Source organism: Mugil cephalus, chromosome 22, assembly GCF_022458985.1.
Source record: "Mugil cephalus isolate CIBA_MC_2020 chromosome 22, CIBA_Mcephalus_1.1, whole genome shotgun sequence".
NCBI lineage: Eukaryota > Metazoa > Chordata > Actinopteri > Mugiliformes > Mugilidae > Mugil > Mugil cephalus.
Window position 1 is genome coordinate 6,165,982 of NC_061791.1, and position 19,482 is coordinate 6,185,463.

The 19,482-nt window shown below is 42.9% G+C and overlaps 1 protein-coding gene across 5 annotated transcripts in view; it reads left to right on the top strand.

Annotated features, from left to right (window-relative positions):
* anks1b (ankyrin repeat and sterile alpha motif domain containing 1B) overlaps positions 1-19,482 on the top strand; it is a 182,566-nt gene that overhangs the window by 30,363 nt on the left and 132,721 nt on the right. For all 5 annotated transcript variants that reach the window (XM_047575793.1, XM_047575791.1, XM_047575792.1 and 2 more), the window contains exons 2-3: positions 15,461-15,541; positions 18,297-18,453. In XM_047575793.1, the coding sequence (XP_047431749.1) occupies positions 15,461-15,541; positions 18,297-18,453 (238 nt within the window). The remainder of the gene's footprint in view (positions 1-15,460; positions 15,542-18,296; positions 18,454-19,482) is intronic.

Here is a 19,482-nt window from a genome sequence, read left to right on the forward strand (position 1 = left end):
AAGAGAAAACCCGAGAACGCGCCAGCTCTGCACAGAAATGTCCCAAACGGGCTCCGTGTTTGAACCAGCAACCCTCTCGGTATTAGAGCTAACCGCTGCACCGCCGCGCAGCTTTTCAAAAGTTCATATATTTGATTTGGCCTCTCGCCTTATGGGCATTCGCTAATTGCAAACCAAAGCCGTGTGCGCATATAAATCGGTTTGCTCATTACCCATCGATTTGTAGTCTACAGCTGGTCGCTGGTGGATGTTCCAGTCTCTCGTTACCTTGGTAACCCTCAGTTAAACAAACAGATCTTAAACTTATTGCTATTATATATGAAGGGAGGTGACTCTTGACGCCTTAAAAAAAAAAGCTCTCAATTACTTTTCAGCTCCAGATGAATTAATTTGACACTCTGCTATCGGCACGGCGAGTTTCACTCCTTGTATCATGTGGAAATGAGTTGCCTCAATCGCACCAACGTCAGAGGCGCTTCAACTTCAAAAAAATATATATTTTTGTGTTTGTTCTATATAAAAAATGTACGTGCTGCACATCCACAGTGTAGCTGCGACCGAGATACAGAAAAATAATACTCGATAGCGACTGATGTGCAGTGGAAGCGAGTTATCGTTTTTGCGGCACCGAGTCGTCCCTCAGCCTTCGGCTGCGTGGTGAGCAGGATGCCACTCGCTTCGTGTATGTACACACACTCGCACACGTGCTCTTGGCCGTTTTATTGACTTTCGTGAAAGAGCTATTTTGATAGATCTGATAAATAACACAGGCCAGAGAGTCTCATGTTTTAAATACCTTCCTGTGGCGGGTAATTGCATGCAGCTGTGTGCGAACACAACTTGGCAGCTCCGTTTTTTGTGTGTGTGTGTGTGTGTGTGTGTGCGTGTGCGTGGATGTGTCATTGGCAAGTGGGGAGGAAAGCGCAGCTAAGACGGGGAGAAAACTTGTGAAAGTGAATGCATAATTATATTTAGAGAGCAAAGATGGAAGCAGACAGATAGTGAATGTTGTATTAGCGGTCAGTGTCTGCAGGGCACCGACGTATTTACATGGAAATAAGGTTCAAGTGATAAGCGGCTGTTAGTGATAGATGGACGGGGAAGGTGCTGGTTGTGTCCTCATGGCCGTCTTTGCTTCGGTTCGACTTTTAACTTCTTGAAAGTCCTCTTAGAACAACCCGTGACTCATCACATTTGCAGGATATGAGTCCCTGCATTGTGTTTACAGACAAAAAAAGTGCATATGTAGCCGTTTCTTCTCTGACTTAAGGGATTATCGTGGTTTATCAAAACATTATTTGAGTATTAAGTCTTCAAAGTTCCTAAGTCAGCTTACATTTGAGTATTTAAAACACTAAGAAGAGGTAATCTTCTTAAGCATTAAACGAGAAGATTGCCACCGCTCTGTCCGTCCACTCGTCCTTTTAAAACTCCTTAATTAACACTTGCAGTGTTTTTTTATTTCACCGTGTGAATCAATTTGTGTGTTCAGCGGAGCTTGTTGCGTGTGGATTTTGTGAGACTCGCACGGAGCCGAGCCAGCCTCATCCCTCCGCTTTCAGTCCTCAGCTCGGATCAGCTCGGCTCCAGCGACATGTTTACCGCAGCGACGTGACAGGGCCACCAGGTCTTCTCCTCTAACACTCTGAGAGAAAGCTAACATTTGCTGACTATTCCTCTCGATGCAGAAATCCCTGCTTCTGAGGTTATTTCTGCCGCACTGATATTTCACCTTTATTTCAGACTTCAGTTTTCCTTCTGGGATCACCTGGGTTCATTTTACCTTATTACTGAGCATCAGTGGCTAATTGTGGTTGATTGAATAATAATTTAATAATAGAGTAGATGTGAATGCTACAAATAGCAGTCAGTCAGGAAGAAGGATGTTTTTTTTTGCAGATAAAACAAATTGCATAAAACATTTAGATTTTTGATCTTTTAAGTTGCTGGGAGGTGGAGTTTGTTACCGTTCAACGCTGCCAGGCCAGACTGAGGCTTTTTGTTCCCAGGTTTTGCTTCATGCTAGCCGGCCTCCGCGTTAATTGGCAAGGAGATTGGTAAGAATCTGCTCCCCAACTCTGGGGAAGAAACACATTGTAGAACAATTTCATTAGATAAACAGATAAACAGTCAAACAGGAAGGATGCACTGGTTTCATATTGACAGCTGACACGTCTTATGACATACGGTGTGTGTTTACTTCCTCTCACATTTCTTAGAGTGGAGATTCTGTTGCTGATAGGAGGAGAGATTGCTGCCTTTTTATAACTGTAGTAGATCTCACTTTTTTCTCATGTGAAAAAGTCAAAAAAATATCCGTTCTGGAAAAAGGGGCCCAACACTTCAGACAGTTTACTACAAACTGCATCACAACGGTGGGATCGATGCCCAGAGCAATCTGAGCAGCTCCAGCTCCAGCTCCAACTCCAGCTCCGACATCAGAAATGTAGCTGCTTTAGGATCCAGGATTTTTCCTTATGCAACTTAAATGTGATTCCAAATTACATTTAAAATCAGGATACGCAAACATATTTACTTGAAACAGATTTGTTTTTCTCCAAAAAACCCACAGACTTCCTGTTTGCATTTGACAACCAACACATCCTCTGTCTGTCTGCGCTTATTTAAATCCTACACGTACACAAATTTAGATTTTTTATAAAAAGGTTTCCTCCAAATCACAACCTTTCTAGCGTCTGTTGTCCGCCATATTTAGAGCAACCTTTTCAGAACAACGCGCCCAGGTCTGCAATCATCTACGTCTTCCTGAAGTAATTACCGCCTCACACTCAGTGGTGGTGAGAACAAGCGCCCGGGACAAATCTGCTCTGACCCCAGCGCAGTCTGTGGTGTCTATCTGAGTCGTGTTTACCTGTGCATTCCTGCAGCAGCAGCGGCAGCAGATGGGCGATCCTGTGGTCTGAGCATTTTAAATGGGATGCGGCAGCCCTGCTGACAGGCGTATTACACACTCAGAGGGGGGGGGGAAGACTCACGTGCGACGAGAGGACGCATCTGCCCGACACATCGGCGCGCTGCGTTCGTCAGCGGCGCTTAAAAGAAAATACCCTTTATTGCACAAATAAGACGTAACAAACAGAACGGGTCGGCTGTTTTGAGCGCGCTCACGGTAGCGGCCGCTGTTAATTCATCCCAGGACGCTTGTAGTGCGGGCTGGTTGCCGTGGTGACGCGCGGTGTGGACAGATGTGCAGATGTGATGGTTTGTGGGGCCTGTTGTGGGTTTTTACAGACTAAATACTGGCTGTAGTAAGTGAAAAAAGTGATATTTTATAACATATTTAGAGACATACAGTACATTACACCATTATATAAAAAGAAAAAGTTAAAAAAATGAACAAAAAAATACAAAAAGTTATAAAAACATATATATATCATGTTCTTTCTTCAGCCATTTTTCAAAAAATCCCCTTAATATTTAGTTTAAAGATCACATACAGTGTATTACTTCTTGAATCAATGTGAATTGCAGTATATTTCCATGATTCTTAATCGAGTCTGAATTTCAACATTTCCTTATGCAGCTCTTTATGTGTGTGAGGAGCAGAGGAGGCCGGTGGCTTGTTGTTTAGAAGTCCGGAGAACTGAGTGAGAGCAATAGAAATATGGAGAGGAGCCTGGGTAAACCAAAGCCTTTTATGAGACCTTATATAGCCATGGTTCTCTACTACTGCTCTGATAGTGTACACACACGCACACACGCACACACACACACACACACACACACACACACACACACACCGTCTGCATAGGATATATGCTTTGTCACATGGTAAATCTCTAATCAGCACAGGCACGGTTTAAAGGTGTTTACAAGTTTAACACAGACACTGAACAGCGGCGTGATTGTTTAGTTTGCAGCTAAACCGAGCTGCTTCTTTGCTTCATCAGCGCACCTCTGGGAGCCGGGGCTTTAATTTCGGCGTCCTGCGTCCCTGCTTTTCATCACGACGACTCCCCCCAGTGATATCGCTTTTATCACGAGCTCCGCTGTGCCTGCGTGGCTAATTTCCTCATGGCAGAGTGGATAATGAAGATGGACTTGGCGTGGCTGTAACTAACCTGATGAGTTGCCAGATGATATTTAGCCCCGAATTGACTTGCAGAATCACTCCGCTCCGTGTTCTGCATTCGGAGGAGAATAATAGGAAAACGAGGCCGGCGTAAAATGCGTTTGTCAAGAGGAGTTGACCTTTGACTCGAGATGAGTTATCGCGAACGCAGCAGACGTTCGATGCAAGCATCAGGGCTTTTAGCGTTGCTCTTGTGGAGCACGATTTTGGCAGCGGAGATAAAAATAAAGAAGACGGGTCTGTTGAAGGTCACTAGTTTAAATCTTCAGACTTGTCTAGGGAAATCTGGCAATAACAAAGACAAAGAAATGCGATGCCGGTGTGGTCGACAAATAAGAGATGGCTCCACTTTGCATTAGACGCGACTGGCTGATCGACGGGAAATTATCTTGACTGATTAAGACATTATCCGATTTTTCAATTGTGAATTCCAAGCATTGCTCGCATAACAGTTTTTCTTGATATCATGCGGAATATCTCCTCATAACAAAGAAAGCAATATCACAGTGTCACATCTGGCTGTGGGAAATTAAATTAGTATAAAGTATCCTCTGGATGATATGAAAAGACTTACTTAAGGGCACTTCAAGTGGCAGCAAGAGACCATGGAATAAGAATATGTGAGTTGAGCGATGATGAAAAAACCTGTTGCACTTGAACTCATCTCGACTTCAGTTCCTACAACCTAATTCACTATGCTTATAGTTGACTTGGAGCATTGGTGAAGCTAGATAAACCTGCGGTGCGATGTTTTCTACCTTCGCCCGTGTGCTACCGTTAATATATGTTTATTCTGCTTGTTTCACTCACAAACATGTTAAACAGGAGGTCAAATTACATCATATGTGGGTCTTCAAATAACAAGAGAGGTTACACGCATTCTACACAGCTGTTGTGTGTTTTATTGCAGTTATCAAGGGCTAGCATGCTAACATGCTAAGCTCCAACGTGTAGAGTCTACGTTAGCCCTTATAAATCTGCTGGCATGCCTATATGCTTGTTTCCAGATCAATAAGTTCAACAATTAGGTATCGGTTTTGTTCGTATTTATGTTGTGTCTTTGTGTACTTCAAGAATTGCTCTTTAAATTTATGCGTCGGCTTATGATCATTCCAGTCGACTCCAATGCAAACGAAGCAACACGGCGGGATTTATCTCCAGTCCCGGTGGCAATGAAGAACTTCAGCGGGGTTCTGCTCACTGGATCTACAGTATAAATGCATCGACCGTCTCAATCCTCTGTATAGATTAGTTATCCCATTTAGGGAGAGATCCGGAGCTGACGTTTCCCATCCCTAATGCTACAGATCTGCTAAATCGATGGCCGGCCAGATGGATTTGTGGCTGGCTGTGGTTAAGTGGACATCCAAGGCTTTCTGTCACTTACTTAGAGTGAGGAGGGTTGCCTGAGGAAGACACACACCGAGTTCATACACGTACTTACAGATTGTTTGTAGCTCTCCGGATTGTGACCGATTGGAAAGGCTGCCGTGTAAATCGATAGCGGCAGCAGTGAAGCAGACTGTGGTCATTTCTTCACCTTTTGGTTTGATTAAAGAGGGAGGAGGGATCATCGTCGAGCCTCCTTTGCAGTGTCCTTAAAGCTCTTGGTCTTTTATCTTTTTAAATAATACATATTTTTGCTGTGGCAGGTACTCAGATGAGATATTGGTTTAATACATTTCTGCAACAAACAGCCAACAAATCATCCGCGGTTTTAATGAGTCTGGCGAGCTCCTCCTACCAGAGGAATACAAACAAGTCAGGGCCTTGGGAGACTAACTGGACTCAGACTACAGGAGTTCTGACCCAGTTTATCCCTGATTCAACCCTCCTGACAATTAGATGAGAAATACCGTCTGGACCTTCCTCAGTACTGAGGTTTGGCCCAAAATACCTACTCATTTGTTTACAGATCCGCTCAAATACCACTGGAACCACTCACAGATTAAACCAGGTTGCACTGATTAATATCACTCATGTATTGTTTCACATTTTGGGTTCAAAATCTAAACTGTGACATCAGTACTTTGACCTTAATCGTGAAGTCAGCAGCTAACAGCTAGCAGCTAACATTAGCTAGCGTACTACTGCTAATCTTCCTGCTGAAAAATTGACACCAAATTTTATCATCCGTGCTTTTTCTCTCAAAAAAGTATCACAAAGTAAGTTTGGGTTTGATTGGCAGCTGACAAACCATCTTGTAGTTGCATCACTGCCACCTACAGGACCGGAGTTCAGATCAACGTATTCACAGCAACTTGTTGCGCCACAAGCTCCGTTTTATACACTTCTGCTTCCCCCTTGTTAATATACTCTAAATAACATCCTCTTGCGTGTGTTGCGCTGTTATTTGCAAATCATGTGGTTTGATCATGTGTTTGAGATGAAAGAGAAGTTTCTCAAGAAATAAGTTGCAAACTTGTGTCTGGAAATACAATAAGCGGCTCCCGTGTAGATTTGTTCGAGTCCAAACGGAGAGAACTTTGGCTCTCAAAGCCGCTCACAAGAGGGTCCTTATATGTGTCCGCATTGTTTAATCAAGCGTCAGCTTTAGTAAAAGATAGCATCTCTCAGCACCTCTGTAGTTGTCTAGCCAAACTCCTGTAAGAAGAAATTGAATTCTGGAGAGGTCACCGGGGCGTTTTTCATATAAAAGTACCTCAAACCTTTGAAGAGAAGCTGCCAGGTTGATGTGGATTCAGTATTCAGATGGGCCTGTGCTGAGCGTAAGGAGTCAGCTGAGGACACCGGGGGGGATGTTTCCATCTCTATTTAAGGAGGTGTGTTGGGAGGCGAATGACAGATTGTTTAAGACTTGGAAGTAGCTGAACCTCTCTGAAGAAGCTGTGTCTGTTTAAAGTGTAGTCAGCATCATGACACCAGCCCTCTAAATGTATTTATTTATGCCCCTTTGATGCTCTGTTTGGAAACTTTATCGCTCTCCCTTTCCTGCTCTATGGGTCTTTATCTTGCATGATGCATTTTTTATTTATAACAGATTTGGTTTGTTTTTGTAGCCTACAGTGCAGTGATTTGGCCGTTCTTTTGTGCTGAGGCCCTCTTTATTTGTATATTATATTTGTATCTCAAGCCGGGTCACACTGACCTGGATCCAATAACTCACAGATGTTAAAAAAATGACCTCTCTCAAAAAAAAAAAAAAAAAAAGTTTTTCATGAGTTGAGTAACTAGCCCTCAGGAAAACCAAATGATCAATGATCAAACTTCATCAATAGACTCCCTGAACCTCAGCGGGAGTGGGGGGTTGCACAGCTATCGATTACTCGTGTCTTGTTTTAATTATCGTGGAGAGTGGGATCGGCTACGCTCTCAGTCACTCACGCTGTGCGTGTTTGTGTGTTTGTGTGTGTCTGTGTGTTTGACCTACTGCCTCCGTGTTCTGTTGCGCACAAGAGGTCAGTGTGATCCGGTGATAGATGACTTCCTGTGAAGGGAGCGGTGGCCTCCTGACCTATTGAATGTGTCCGTTGATGTTTGCTCCTTTTAGGTCATTTGTCACTGATCCGCTGCATATTCATTAATGCACGTTTAATATATGCATTTATACAGTAAGGAGCTTCTTTAATCCACTCGACGCATTCATCCACTCAAAGTATGAATGTGTGCAGTGCTGCCTTAACGAAGGTTATGGTATGCGGCGTTTGTGTAAGATAACTGATAACTGTTGATTCAAATGTGAATTCTGTTATGTGGATTTTGCACGAAACCACACCTTTCAAAGTGACTGATTTAATAATTTAGCACTATTATATTAGACTCTTTTTCACTACTGTCCCTAATATTTTGACGCCATTAACGGTTCTCATTTTAGGCCATGACGATGCATAGATTTGCTGATGAATATTGAATTTCTAATAATAATAATCGTCATTTCGTTGTCAAATCTGTGCATGTAGCAAAAAAGTTTCTGGTAACGACTGAGAAATAGAAATTATCTCCTATAAAATGACAATGTGTTTAAGTATAAGGTATTTTTGCTAGTTAAAACTACTGATTGTATATTAAATTTAATAATAAGACTTGATGTCTTTCATATGCAGAACTAGACAGTCACATCTTACAACTTGCTAGGAAACAAAAAAAGGACACTAAACAGTTCAGTCCATTTCTCTTGTAAGGTAAAATTAGTTTACATTGTAGAATTTGATGGGAAAAAGCATCACATTACTGCTGTTGTTGTGGCTCTTACAGCATCTGCTGCAGCTTCTCTCTGCAGATTCGGTTTTGTGCTGCTGCAGTACTTTGATGTCTGCTGCTGGCTTCAAATATACAGTAAAAATATGAAATCCAGGCAGCAGCTGTGGCTTTACAGTGCACCCTTCCCCTGTAGTCAAATTGAAACAAACACTTTCTGGTATTTTATCACCTACATGGGAACATCTGGCTTTGCCTTGATTAAATCACTTTAAATTATGCGTCTCTTCTCAGTCACAATAATCAGAAACCGTAAGAGAAAATCCAATTTATCCGTCCACATACAGTATACTGTTAATAGTCCTCTAATGGAGACATCCACAAAAAAAAAACAAGTTTTTGTTTGTCTTATTTCGACAGCAGTAGATCCGATTTGCATGTTGGACGGAGTCCCATGCTAACAAAAGTGCTAACGAGGAGTTTTATAGATGGAAGCTGGTGTTTTCAAAATATGCAGAAACATATGAGGCAATTTCACGAGAATCATTTCGACAAAAATTGGGAATTCGCCTCGAGCTGATGAGGAGGTTGAAATCACAGACAGAGCCGATTGTTCTACGCGCAGATTGATGTCGTCTGCAAAAAATTCCAATATTAACACGCGCTCGGAGAGAGAACGTTTCTTTTGATGTTGCCTTGTGCCTGTATTAGCCGTGGATTGAACCGTCACCTAATTTTCCGTGGGAGCGGAGCAGCGGTGACAGATCTGCGAGGGGGGAATCACCTTCCCTTGTCAAAGCAGCGCACGATAACTGCGTAGGTGCAAATGGGATTTTCTCCGTGATGCCGTGGGGCGAAACGTCGGAGGTGACGCCGTAACCTGTGGAAATCCTGAGGCCGTCTAATGAGTTTACGGTGTGTCTCTGCTGATTGCAGAACTTTGCAGGCGTGTTGTACGGAGAGAGACAATATCGGCTCAGCGTTGATTGCAATTACGTGATCTTTGACTCTTTCATTTCCTTTCATTCCTATTAACACACTGATTTGAATTGTACTTGAACACACCACAAAACCAGCTGCCTGCTCGCATTAATATTTTGCGCCTGGAGTTTATCAAGGAGCTGAAGGTGGTGGATGGAATAAGGCGCTGCCAAGATGGCCACGACCAGAGCCAACGCGCTGAGCTTCAAAACCACCGCAGAGCGCGTGTCTATTTTTAAAAGCACCCGGCGCTGTCTGTCATTGAAACGACACATCAGTGATGACATTAAAATCCCACTCACGCACCATATAAGCTGCAACTCAGACCACACCACTGTGTAGATTCCTTATAGGGGAACGTGTACATATGTGCACCTAAGGCACATTAACAGCTCCGGCATCCTTTGAAGTGTCTGGTTCGTCAAGGTGTCTTCTTTGAAGTAGTACATTCCTGTATGTGCAGTATACAAATGTTGGCTGTACATTTGCAGATTTATATTATTATTCTTTTTTAGATTTATGTTAGGTTAAGTAGTAAAAAAAAAAAGAAGAAGAAATACTCCAGCTGAGAAAATAAATAGGGGAAAGTCGAAGATGTAAAAGAAGAAGGATTGACTCTTCTTCTCTCTTTCTCTTCTCTCAGCATAAATTGAACTGCTCTGTTGAGAATCGCCACACACCTTGAACCGTAATTGTCTCTCCTACGACACCACACACACACCCTTTAAGTAAACCTTATCCATACCTGCACACCTGCACAAGACATCAGAGCGTCAAGCTGAATATTAACGCCCTAGAGCATCATGGGACCTGGACTGTCTCTGTGTGTGAGTCGGGGTTTAAACATCAAAAGCCGTGCACGCCTGCCTGTCTGTGTGTTTCCATCATCCAACGTGTCATATCACAGAGTGGGCGTTGATTCGCGGTACCACTCTTAATCAGCAGGTATCTCTTCTGCTTCTTGCTAAAAACAGGATATGAAGCTAGCTCACTTCCTGTCTGGCTCTATCTGGCTCTGATAGCGAACACACCTCACCTCATATTGGTTCCCTTTTTGATTTCCAGTGAAGATATTGCTGTTGTTGAGCCCCGTGTCTTTTGTTTGTTTAAACACCAGGCTGCAGGATTCATTCAGCTTTCCCTCACATATAAAGACGTTTCTTCTAAAAGGAATCCAGGACTACAAAGGGTCTCCCGGTTCCTTCGCTCCTTTTCCCTTTGATGACAATGCTCCGCTTTGATGTAGCTTGAACTGTGCTGCAACCTGACGCCACCTTTAACATCCGTAGCGAGAACCAGCAAGTTGCGGCTTCTCCAACGCCGAGTGAGGCAAAGTTTGCATCCAGAATGAGGAATTTTGCACTACTCGAAAGACATCACAAGTCTTGTTTTGATACGGCTGCTAATAAATTACACTTACAAAGAGTTAGGGAGGAAATGTAGCCCTAGCTTTACAAGCAGCAGCAGTTTTTAAATTGCTCGAGGTACATAATGTAGAAGACTGACATTTTGAAAAACGTGAATCTCAACTTAATCAGGTTTAGATGCTTGTTTCTCCATCACATCCTCGGTTTGCATGCACTATTGGGAAGGGATGTTTCACCATTTACGTAAACACAAATTCCTCGTTGTGAGGATGTATCTTTTCTTTCTTCTACAGGAAATCAAATTGCTTCCTGTGAAGTGTTCTCTCTTTACTACCGACAGAGTTCGGTCTCTTTAAGTTTTCCACTACTGTATAACCTGTGAAGGGATGTAAGTGAAGAAGGGTTCAAACAGAGGGCAGCATTGCTCTGCCTGCTGGGAGGCCTTTCGTGACATTTGACCTCCTTTACCTTTAATAAAACGAAACTGTGAAGTAGAATCGGAGGCGCGAGGGGGAGAAACAAAAATGAGCAGTTAAGAGACTGAGTCAGAACTCTCCGGTTCAGCGTAACCCTTCACTGCTACAGAGGAAGAAGCAAAGTTAACAGAAAAACACACCATTAAAGTTTAATGTAAATGTGCGGCGTGATAGCAGCTGCTTTATACACACACATGCAAAAGACTGAGACAGAATTTCTAACCAGAGCTTTCTTTCTTTCTTTCTCTCGCGTTGCTGCAGCTCCTGAGGTTAATTAGGAGGGACGCTGTCTGCATATTTGACTAATCCGCCAAGAGTCTGCATTCCTGCCGCAGCACCTTTCCTCCGTTATCTAATCTCAAGTCGCATGCTAATTCTATTTCGACTCCGCTGGCTGGGTTCGTGCCTCCACTGAAAGCACGGGAAACAATGGAGGAGCGAGAGGGAATCGACGTGAGTTTTGGGAATTCAGAGGTTGGAGCGCCGGAGAGCGGAGCAGAGCAGCTGTGATAAGAGAAACGGTCTCATTAGAAAGCGATTCACCAAGATGAAGTTGGTATCCAACGTGTGTGGCGTTTATTCTTGCAAACCAACCAGAATCGAGCTGGTGCATGGGCTCTGCGTTTGCGTGAAAAGATTAAAAACTCTTGACACCAGCAGGTGGCGGTAGCCTTGATTACATTTGCTGGTCACACACTGATTCATTGTGACGCAGTGAATGTAAACAGTTTACATCACTGGACGGGGGTGGAGACACCTTCACGGCATAAATGTCACGATTTGCGAGATAGAAGTGGAAATGGGACAGGGAGGAAAAATGTCGTCGTGCGTCAAACATTTATTCCGTTAAACAGTCTGGGAGGTTCAGACCGGGAAATCCCAGCTGCTGCTCACGGGGAAAAGTCACGTCTCAAGAATGAAACAGCATTGCTCCATTTCTTCTAATATCCACTCACAAATGTTAGCAATACCTGTGTAAATAACAAACTAAACAGGTATGTTGATATAGTAAGTGCTAAAGCATGTGCTGGTGACACAACAAACACATGCATAACAGCGAACCCCACAACACGGAAAGGCAGTGTAAACACGGCGCCTTGTTCACCTTGGCCGCGCGCACAAGGTTTACACACACACACGTCTGTTTGTGCAGGTTTTTATGCGACCCGGGGTATGACTGCTGTGTTTGTGCATTAATGCAGTGTGTTATTTTAAAGCTTGTAGGAGAGGTGGATTGTGCGCGGGGCCGCTCTCATGACACGAGCCTTTATATTGCGATGAATCGTGTGTACGGACTGTGTGTTTGTATGTGTGTCCGTGTGTTTATTAGTGTGTGTGTGTGTGTGTTCACGGTCTGGTTTCTCCAGTGGACGGCTATCAGATGCAGGAAACGGCTCAGAGGTTTATATGCAGCGCTTTGCGTTTCCATCCACTCGTTAATCAGATACTGAATGAGATCTGAACATTTTGATAAAGCGTTTAACTGCGTGTTTTAGCTTTGGTTAAATGGTGATTGGCTTTTACTGAAAAACCTACATAAATACCACGGTAATTAGGAAACAGAGTACAGATTCACCCCAACCGACGACAGCGATGGAGAAGGTCAGAGACAAGCAATTGGGAATCCCCTGGTAACGAGAAGGTTTACAGATTCACTCTTGAATCTCCTGAACCGCTTACAGATCGATATTTAGGATTTAAATCTGAAGATACACGGAGACTTTCACAATGTGACGGTGACGCTGTTGTCGAGCATTAGGCCACACACTCTCTAAATCAATGTTAGCTAGCTTAGTATTGTTGAGAGATATTAAAACTGATGGTTAAAACGCCATCTAGTGACGTGTGCATTGATACTAAAATATCTTCTTCTTTGGCAGTTAGTGAAACAGTTGCATTACCGCCACCTGCTGGCACGGATCACACATGACGCACTTTCTTTACGACAATTAAATGATAAGACTGACACTATTCTGAAGTCTGAGTGCTGTGTGTGGGGCTAAAGGGGTGAAGCAGTTAGCTTAGCATATAAATAAACAGCCAAAAGCAGCTAGTCTGGTTCTGCCCAAAGTTTTCTCTCATCTTGGTCCAAAAAAACAAAGCTGAAACAAAGGCAGGCTGCATTTGTCGGGTCCAAAATTTAAAAATACAGTCACATTACTGACTTCTTTAAAACTCGTCATTCATCTCATTCTTGTGAACATAATATCCGTGGAATACCGCGGAGGAATTTCTTTAAATTTGGCTTAAATGTTCCCTTTAACTCTTCATTAGATGTATTTTATTAGTCTGGGTGTAACTTACATTCGGCTGCTTAGCGAAGGCATACAACTGCAAAGAATTAATTCTAGCTTAACCTCGGACAGAGCCACGATGTCTGCTCCTTTTTTTTTTTTTCCATACAGCATCGTAAGCCAGGATAAAACCAGACTAATTACTTTTAATCAAATCTGCAGGATCAAAAATGTGCAGTAACAGGAAAGGTCTCGTGTACGCGGTGCTTTCTGATTTCCTCACGCGCTCACGAGGAAATGCATCACAATCAGCGAGCAGTGAAAGCACGCGCCACCTCAGGCCGAGTTCTACTGTTAGCGTCGCCGGTACTTTCTCGTTTTATTTACACCGAAGCTGGCGTAAATTTCAGCCCTCGCCCGTATCTCTGTCGCCGTCGCATCTTCCGCCTCCCGTCTGCTTTGCAACACGCCGTCGTGCTGATTGTGTGGGTCAGCGCTGAAAGGGGTTAGCGGGGCCGAGTGATCGATGTGAAACACCGACGCTGGGTGTGCACACGTCAGCTGACCCAATAGAAGCTTTCTCTTTGTGGCCTCCTGCTCCACGATCCCTGTGTTTTTACGCAGTACGCCGCTTGCTTTAAAGTGTGTGACAGACGAGTTCGACGTTTGCGATTCTTGCCTTTCCCTGAGGTTTTGTTGTTGCCTAAAAAACACGGTGCAAAAAGGGTTTAACTTCGTTTCCCACAGCTGACTATTGAGCAGCCGACTCTCTGGGCGCGCAGACAGCACTTTAACGCTGCTTTTAATTCAGGTTTACATGTGCCTGTGTGCATGCAGCTCTTGCATAATACCACTGACCTTGATCATTGTGTTGATGTCTGTCAAACCCAGTGAATGTGCTGCTGCTGCTGCTGCTGCTTAGCTGTTTGCCACTGGCTTCTGCAGACCCAGTCTCTCAAAGGGATCTTTCAGAGGAAGGAGAAGTGGATGTCAGATTTGAATAGATATTTTAACAGATATATAGTCCGTAAGTTGAAATAGGTTCACAGTAAAGAGGCATTTTGGCAATAACTTAAAAGGAAGGATCAATATTTAATTAATCTCCCAGAATGCATCTATTCCACAGCCCATCAGCTGGACAGAGTTGGTAGCTGTGAGCAGATACAAGGTTTAAAAAGCAAATAAATGCACATAAAAAATGCAAAAACCAATGTCTTAGCTCTCTCTTTCCGTGTGTCTAATTTCCATTGCTGTCGGTATCCTCTCATTACTGCTGCTACCTTCTTTAATAAAAGGTAACGCAGACCCATCTTGAAGATTCTCGATTCAGCTTTCCAGCCCAGAGCTGCTCAGGCTGGAATTCGGCTAATTAGTACTTCTCTCTGACGTGCTTGGAGGAGTTCATGTGAAAAAGAGAGGTCATATAATTATAGCCCGAGGAAAACCCAGGGTTGAGTGTGTGTTGTAGAGTGCGCATTGTATATATGAGCGTGTTTTAACGTTTCTGTTACGCACACAATCTGTGCGTGGCCGGCTGTCCTTATGAGATTGCTTTTTCTGTGGTTATATTTGCATGCTCAGCCTTTTACTAGTGCGAGGGTTGACCTCATTCGCTTTCATTGTTTGCCAGCGTGTGATGAAATGGGACTCAAACTCTTCTAGGCAGTAAAGCTAAAAAAAAAAAAAAAAAAAAACGAGAAAAACAATATTTGCTGGCGGACGACAATAAAATAAATAACAGACAAAAAACTCTCACCATAAAATCTATTGTTCGTTGCTTAATGTTATTGAATGAGCTCCAAAGGCTGTGTTTACACGAGAGCTATTTTTGTGTTTCTGAGTGGATGCATAATTAAACTGTGAAAAAAGTTTAAAGGCATGAATCTGTGCTCGGAAAATGGAAAACACCAAACTCCCCCCTCCCCCTCCACCTGTCTTCACTTGGCACCTTCCCTGAGGAACGCCAGTCCTAATTGGTCAGGTGTGGTTTGTTATTTCCTGGCTACGAACTAAGGAGAGCAGCAGGGTAGCAGACTGCAAACAACAATATGAAATAAAGACGTTTAAGTTGTCCAAGACTGCCTTAGCGTCTTAAATAAATAAGGTGCTGTTTTGATGAAATATTAATTTTGATGTATTTCTGTTTCGCAGCATGTGGAAGGGCCTGAATGTGAACTGCACAGACAGCTCAGGATACACACCTTTACACCATGCTTCACTCAACGGACACAGGTAAGGCTGAAAACGAGTGTGCGAGTGTCAGCCTAGTGCTATTTATAAATATACAGTATTGTTATCATTTTGCGTTCAGTATTAACCTCCTGAAACCTGAGCCTTAGCTTGGCATCTTTAATTTCTCAATTTCTCTTTATTTGGGATTAGTAGGACCTAAGAACTATAAAAGCTTAGCAACGTCTTTGAACAGGAAGTAGAAAGTAGAAGTAGAAAAAGTCATGTCCTTATGTCATTTTGCTCAATATTATAATAAAGCCACCAGTATGTAACAAATATAGTGTGTTTACTTTCATGTCTGAACATTGCTGTGCAAAAGCAGAATTGCAAATAATGAAGTCCCAACATCCTCAATTAAATTCTTGCTAAATAGCGAAGTAAAAGCTTGTTACTGTTGATAGAATTTGTGTCATATTAACTGGAAAACTTGTCATGATGTTACAGTAACAAGTATCTGTTTATGAGGACAAAAGCAGACTAAAACTTATTGTCCCCGTATGAGGACACTGGGTTATTATTCTAATTATACACAAGTTCAAATATTATTATTTTTTATTTCAAACATGTGCAACAATAGGGTGGCAGTAACATCTTCTGACTCCATTTGTCCCTTTTCTAAAATATGTTGGATTCATGTTAATGTGTATTTATAGAAATTTAAATTTCTATAAATAAAAAACAAAATATTTAATCAGTCTGAACTAGCCTGCACTAGCTCCACAGACCCCCTAGGGGTGGTTGAAGGCCAATGCTCTATAGCAACACAATTGACTGTTGAAAATACTATATTCAGTGTTAAACATGTGCAGGACTTGAGCGTCTGCAGCTTCCTTTCCTTCACCTGGCCCTGCTGAGAAATCCTTTACACAGTTTGGATAAGCCGTGAGCCTGATTCCGCTATCCCGGGTTTGGCGGAACTGAAGGATTAGCAGTGTGTTTTGGGGGCAATTATGTGGATTTCCTCCTTTAGATCAACTGAGGAGGGAGGGAGGGGGCGCGTGAGGGGGAGAAAAATGCAGCCTCAGAGTTGACATCGGGCCGCCAACAAAAAAAGCTGCAGAGGAATGATTTAACACTTAGGTGGGAAAGTGAAAAGAGAACTAGCAATTAAGATATAGAAGGAAAAAGACTCGGCAGTGTGTTACTCAGAGTTTTTCTTTTTTATTCAGGCTTGGATTGAATACTTTCTTTTAAGATTATTTTAATTATGCACAGTTTCTACCGCTTAAAAAGCCTCTCGGTGATACATTCGGAATAAATCTGATAACCAAGAAGTTCTCGTATGTGACGCACATCCTCCCGCTGTGATTCTGCTGTTTAAGTAGAATGAATTGTGTGGAGATGTGATTTGTAATTAACTGAGCAGTTCATCAAACATCTCGGTGCTGCTTTCTCCCCTCGCTCCTGGGAGAGGTTTTACCCTTCTGTCTCCTCTGTTCCTTCCCCCTGACATTTCGAATGCAAATGAAGCTCCTCACCTTTCCTCTTCAGACTTTCCTCTTCAGCTTCAGCTGGAGCCTCCTTAATAGGAAACAGTATTTCCACAGCGAAGTGGTTTTCAAGCCCCAAACTCAGCTTTGAGTGATTTGCCACTTTATTCATTTGTGTAATGCTGAGTTTTTTTTATTTGAGGGGAGACGTAGCAGAAATACACTTCACTCTCTCTCTCTCTTTTTTTTTATATTTCCTTTTTTTCTTTAAATTAACCTCCAGTGCCTCCTGCAGTGAATAGTTTGACTAGACTGTATTTCTGACTACATCACATGGATCTGCATGAAGAATATCTGGGAAAAAAATAGGCAACTGGACTTATCGATATGGCAATATAGTGCAATACTTTTTCTTCCGATACATTATCAATTTTGAATGTCTTAATATCGAACTGGACATGGGTCATTTGGATTAATATTGTTTTTTGTTTTATTCAGTTTGTCCAGTGAATTATCACTGTCATCTGACACTGTCACCAACCGTTTCAGTGAACTATGTAGAATATTGCAATATATCGTAATATCATAATATCGCAATAATGTATCGTATCGCCACTCAAATATCGTGATACGTATCGTGCAGTCTTTGCCAATACCCAATTTCAGTTTGACCACACATTTACGTGCACATTTATGCACATAAATGTCGTTTTACTGATTCATACAGTCAGAGTTCAATTTCAGTATCAAACCATGTTCTTTCCCTGCTGTTCCTCAGTATATTTACTCCACACAAACATGGACTCAGGATCCATATCAGGTTAATGCAGGTTTCAGATGCTGGAAAGAAGCAAAAATAAATGAAAATGCTTTACATACCTGAAGGAAGGCGAACTGCTCTCAAAAAAACAAGATTCCTTCAGCCTGCATTTCAATTCTCTCATGAAATGAATTTGTTTACCCAGTTCTGACCAAGGTCACAGCGAGTTCAGTTTATTAGTACGTTTCAGTTCTTTGTGCGGCCTCAAAGCAAGTTTTCACTGAAAATGTAGCAGATGAAAAAAATAGCCTTTACTCAACTTGCAAAAAAAAAAAGTTGTGCCTTTAATGTTTAAGAGTTTTATTATACAGTGTGTTACAAAGTGAAAACAGGGGCAGTTTGAGGCGTAGGGAAAGGAGGTGATGGAGTATCATAATATGGATTTCGGGTCTTTGCATGCAGCCCTGTCTCTCTCCTTCATCCCCGTCTAACACTTTCCATCTCTCCATCTGTTGATTTATTGATCCGGATGTGCGTGCTCCTTTCGATTCCCTCCGTCTCTCAGGGAGGTGGTCCTGAAGCTGCTCCAGTTCGAGGCATCCACGAATGTGGCCGACAGCAAGGGCTGCTTCCCCCTGCACCTGGCTGCCTGGAGGGGGGACGTGGACATCGTCCGTATCCTCATCCACCACGGGCCTTCGCACTGCCGCGTCAACCAACAGGTACGTCCCTTCACGTTAGAAACCAACCTGACCCTCAGCATCGTCCTCAGGTCTAGATCTCATTGGAGCTCCATGATGTCTGTCAGTCCGTGATGGATCAGTGGAAGGATTTATACTTGTGCACTGTTGTGTTGGTATGTTAGGGGCTAGCTAGCTGTGTGGAGTTTCTCTGTGTTATTAATATAATGGCATTATTTTCAGTAAAACCACCACAGCTACTGCAGAGACACATGGATCAGAATATTTTGGATCAATCACAGTTATTGTGTTGCAACAGTGTGTTTGTGAGAAGTTGGAACTCAGGCTATGGTGTCAGCCACAACATTAAAACCACTAACAGGAGAAGTAAATTACGCTGACCATCTTGTGGCAATTAAGTGTTCTGCTGGGAAACTTTTGGACCTGGCGTTCATTCATGTGTTATTTGGGCACCTAGACCAGACTGAGCACCCCCACCCCAAAACAATGACACTCCTTGATGGCAGCAGCCTAGCACAGACGCACAACGGTTCAGGAGCAACTCAAAAACCATCAAGATTTGTGGGATGCCCCGTATCGGACACCCTCACAAGGCCCGTGTCCATTCTCTGATAGGTCACAACTGTTTTGGAGTCAATATTAGGAAGGTGGTCATAATGTTAATTCTGATTGGTGCGTGACCCACATCTAATTCAGAAGCATAAACCTGGGTTTACTTTGTCTCCTGTGGTGGATATAAACACCTAAACCTTGGTTCTGGTTCTGTGAGTCGGTGACTTTTAACCTTTTTTTTTTGGAAAAAGTAGCTGCACCCAGGAGAGCATACATAACGCCTAATGATGGAGCCACTGCAGCTCACAGTAGCTTCGACTGCAGAGCAGCCCAATACACACAGTTTAGAAGTGAAATGGAGAAATTGATATTGAAAGAAATACGTTTCCCAGTACGCCTCTCTGTTCCCGTGCCAGTTCTCGGGGCATGTAAACCACTTCTGCCGCGGGTCGTCTCATCATGGCTCCCGTCCAACGGAGCCGATCCTTCACGGTTCCC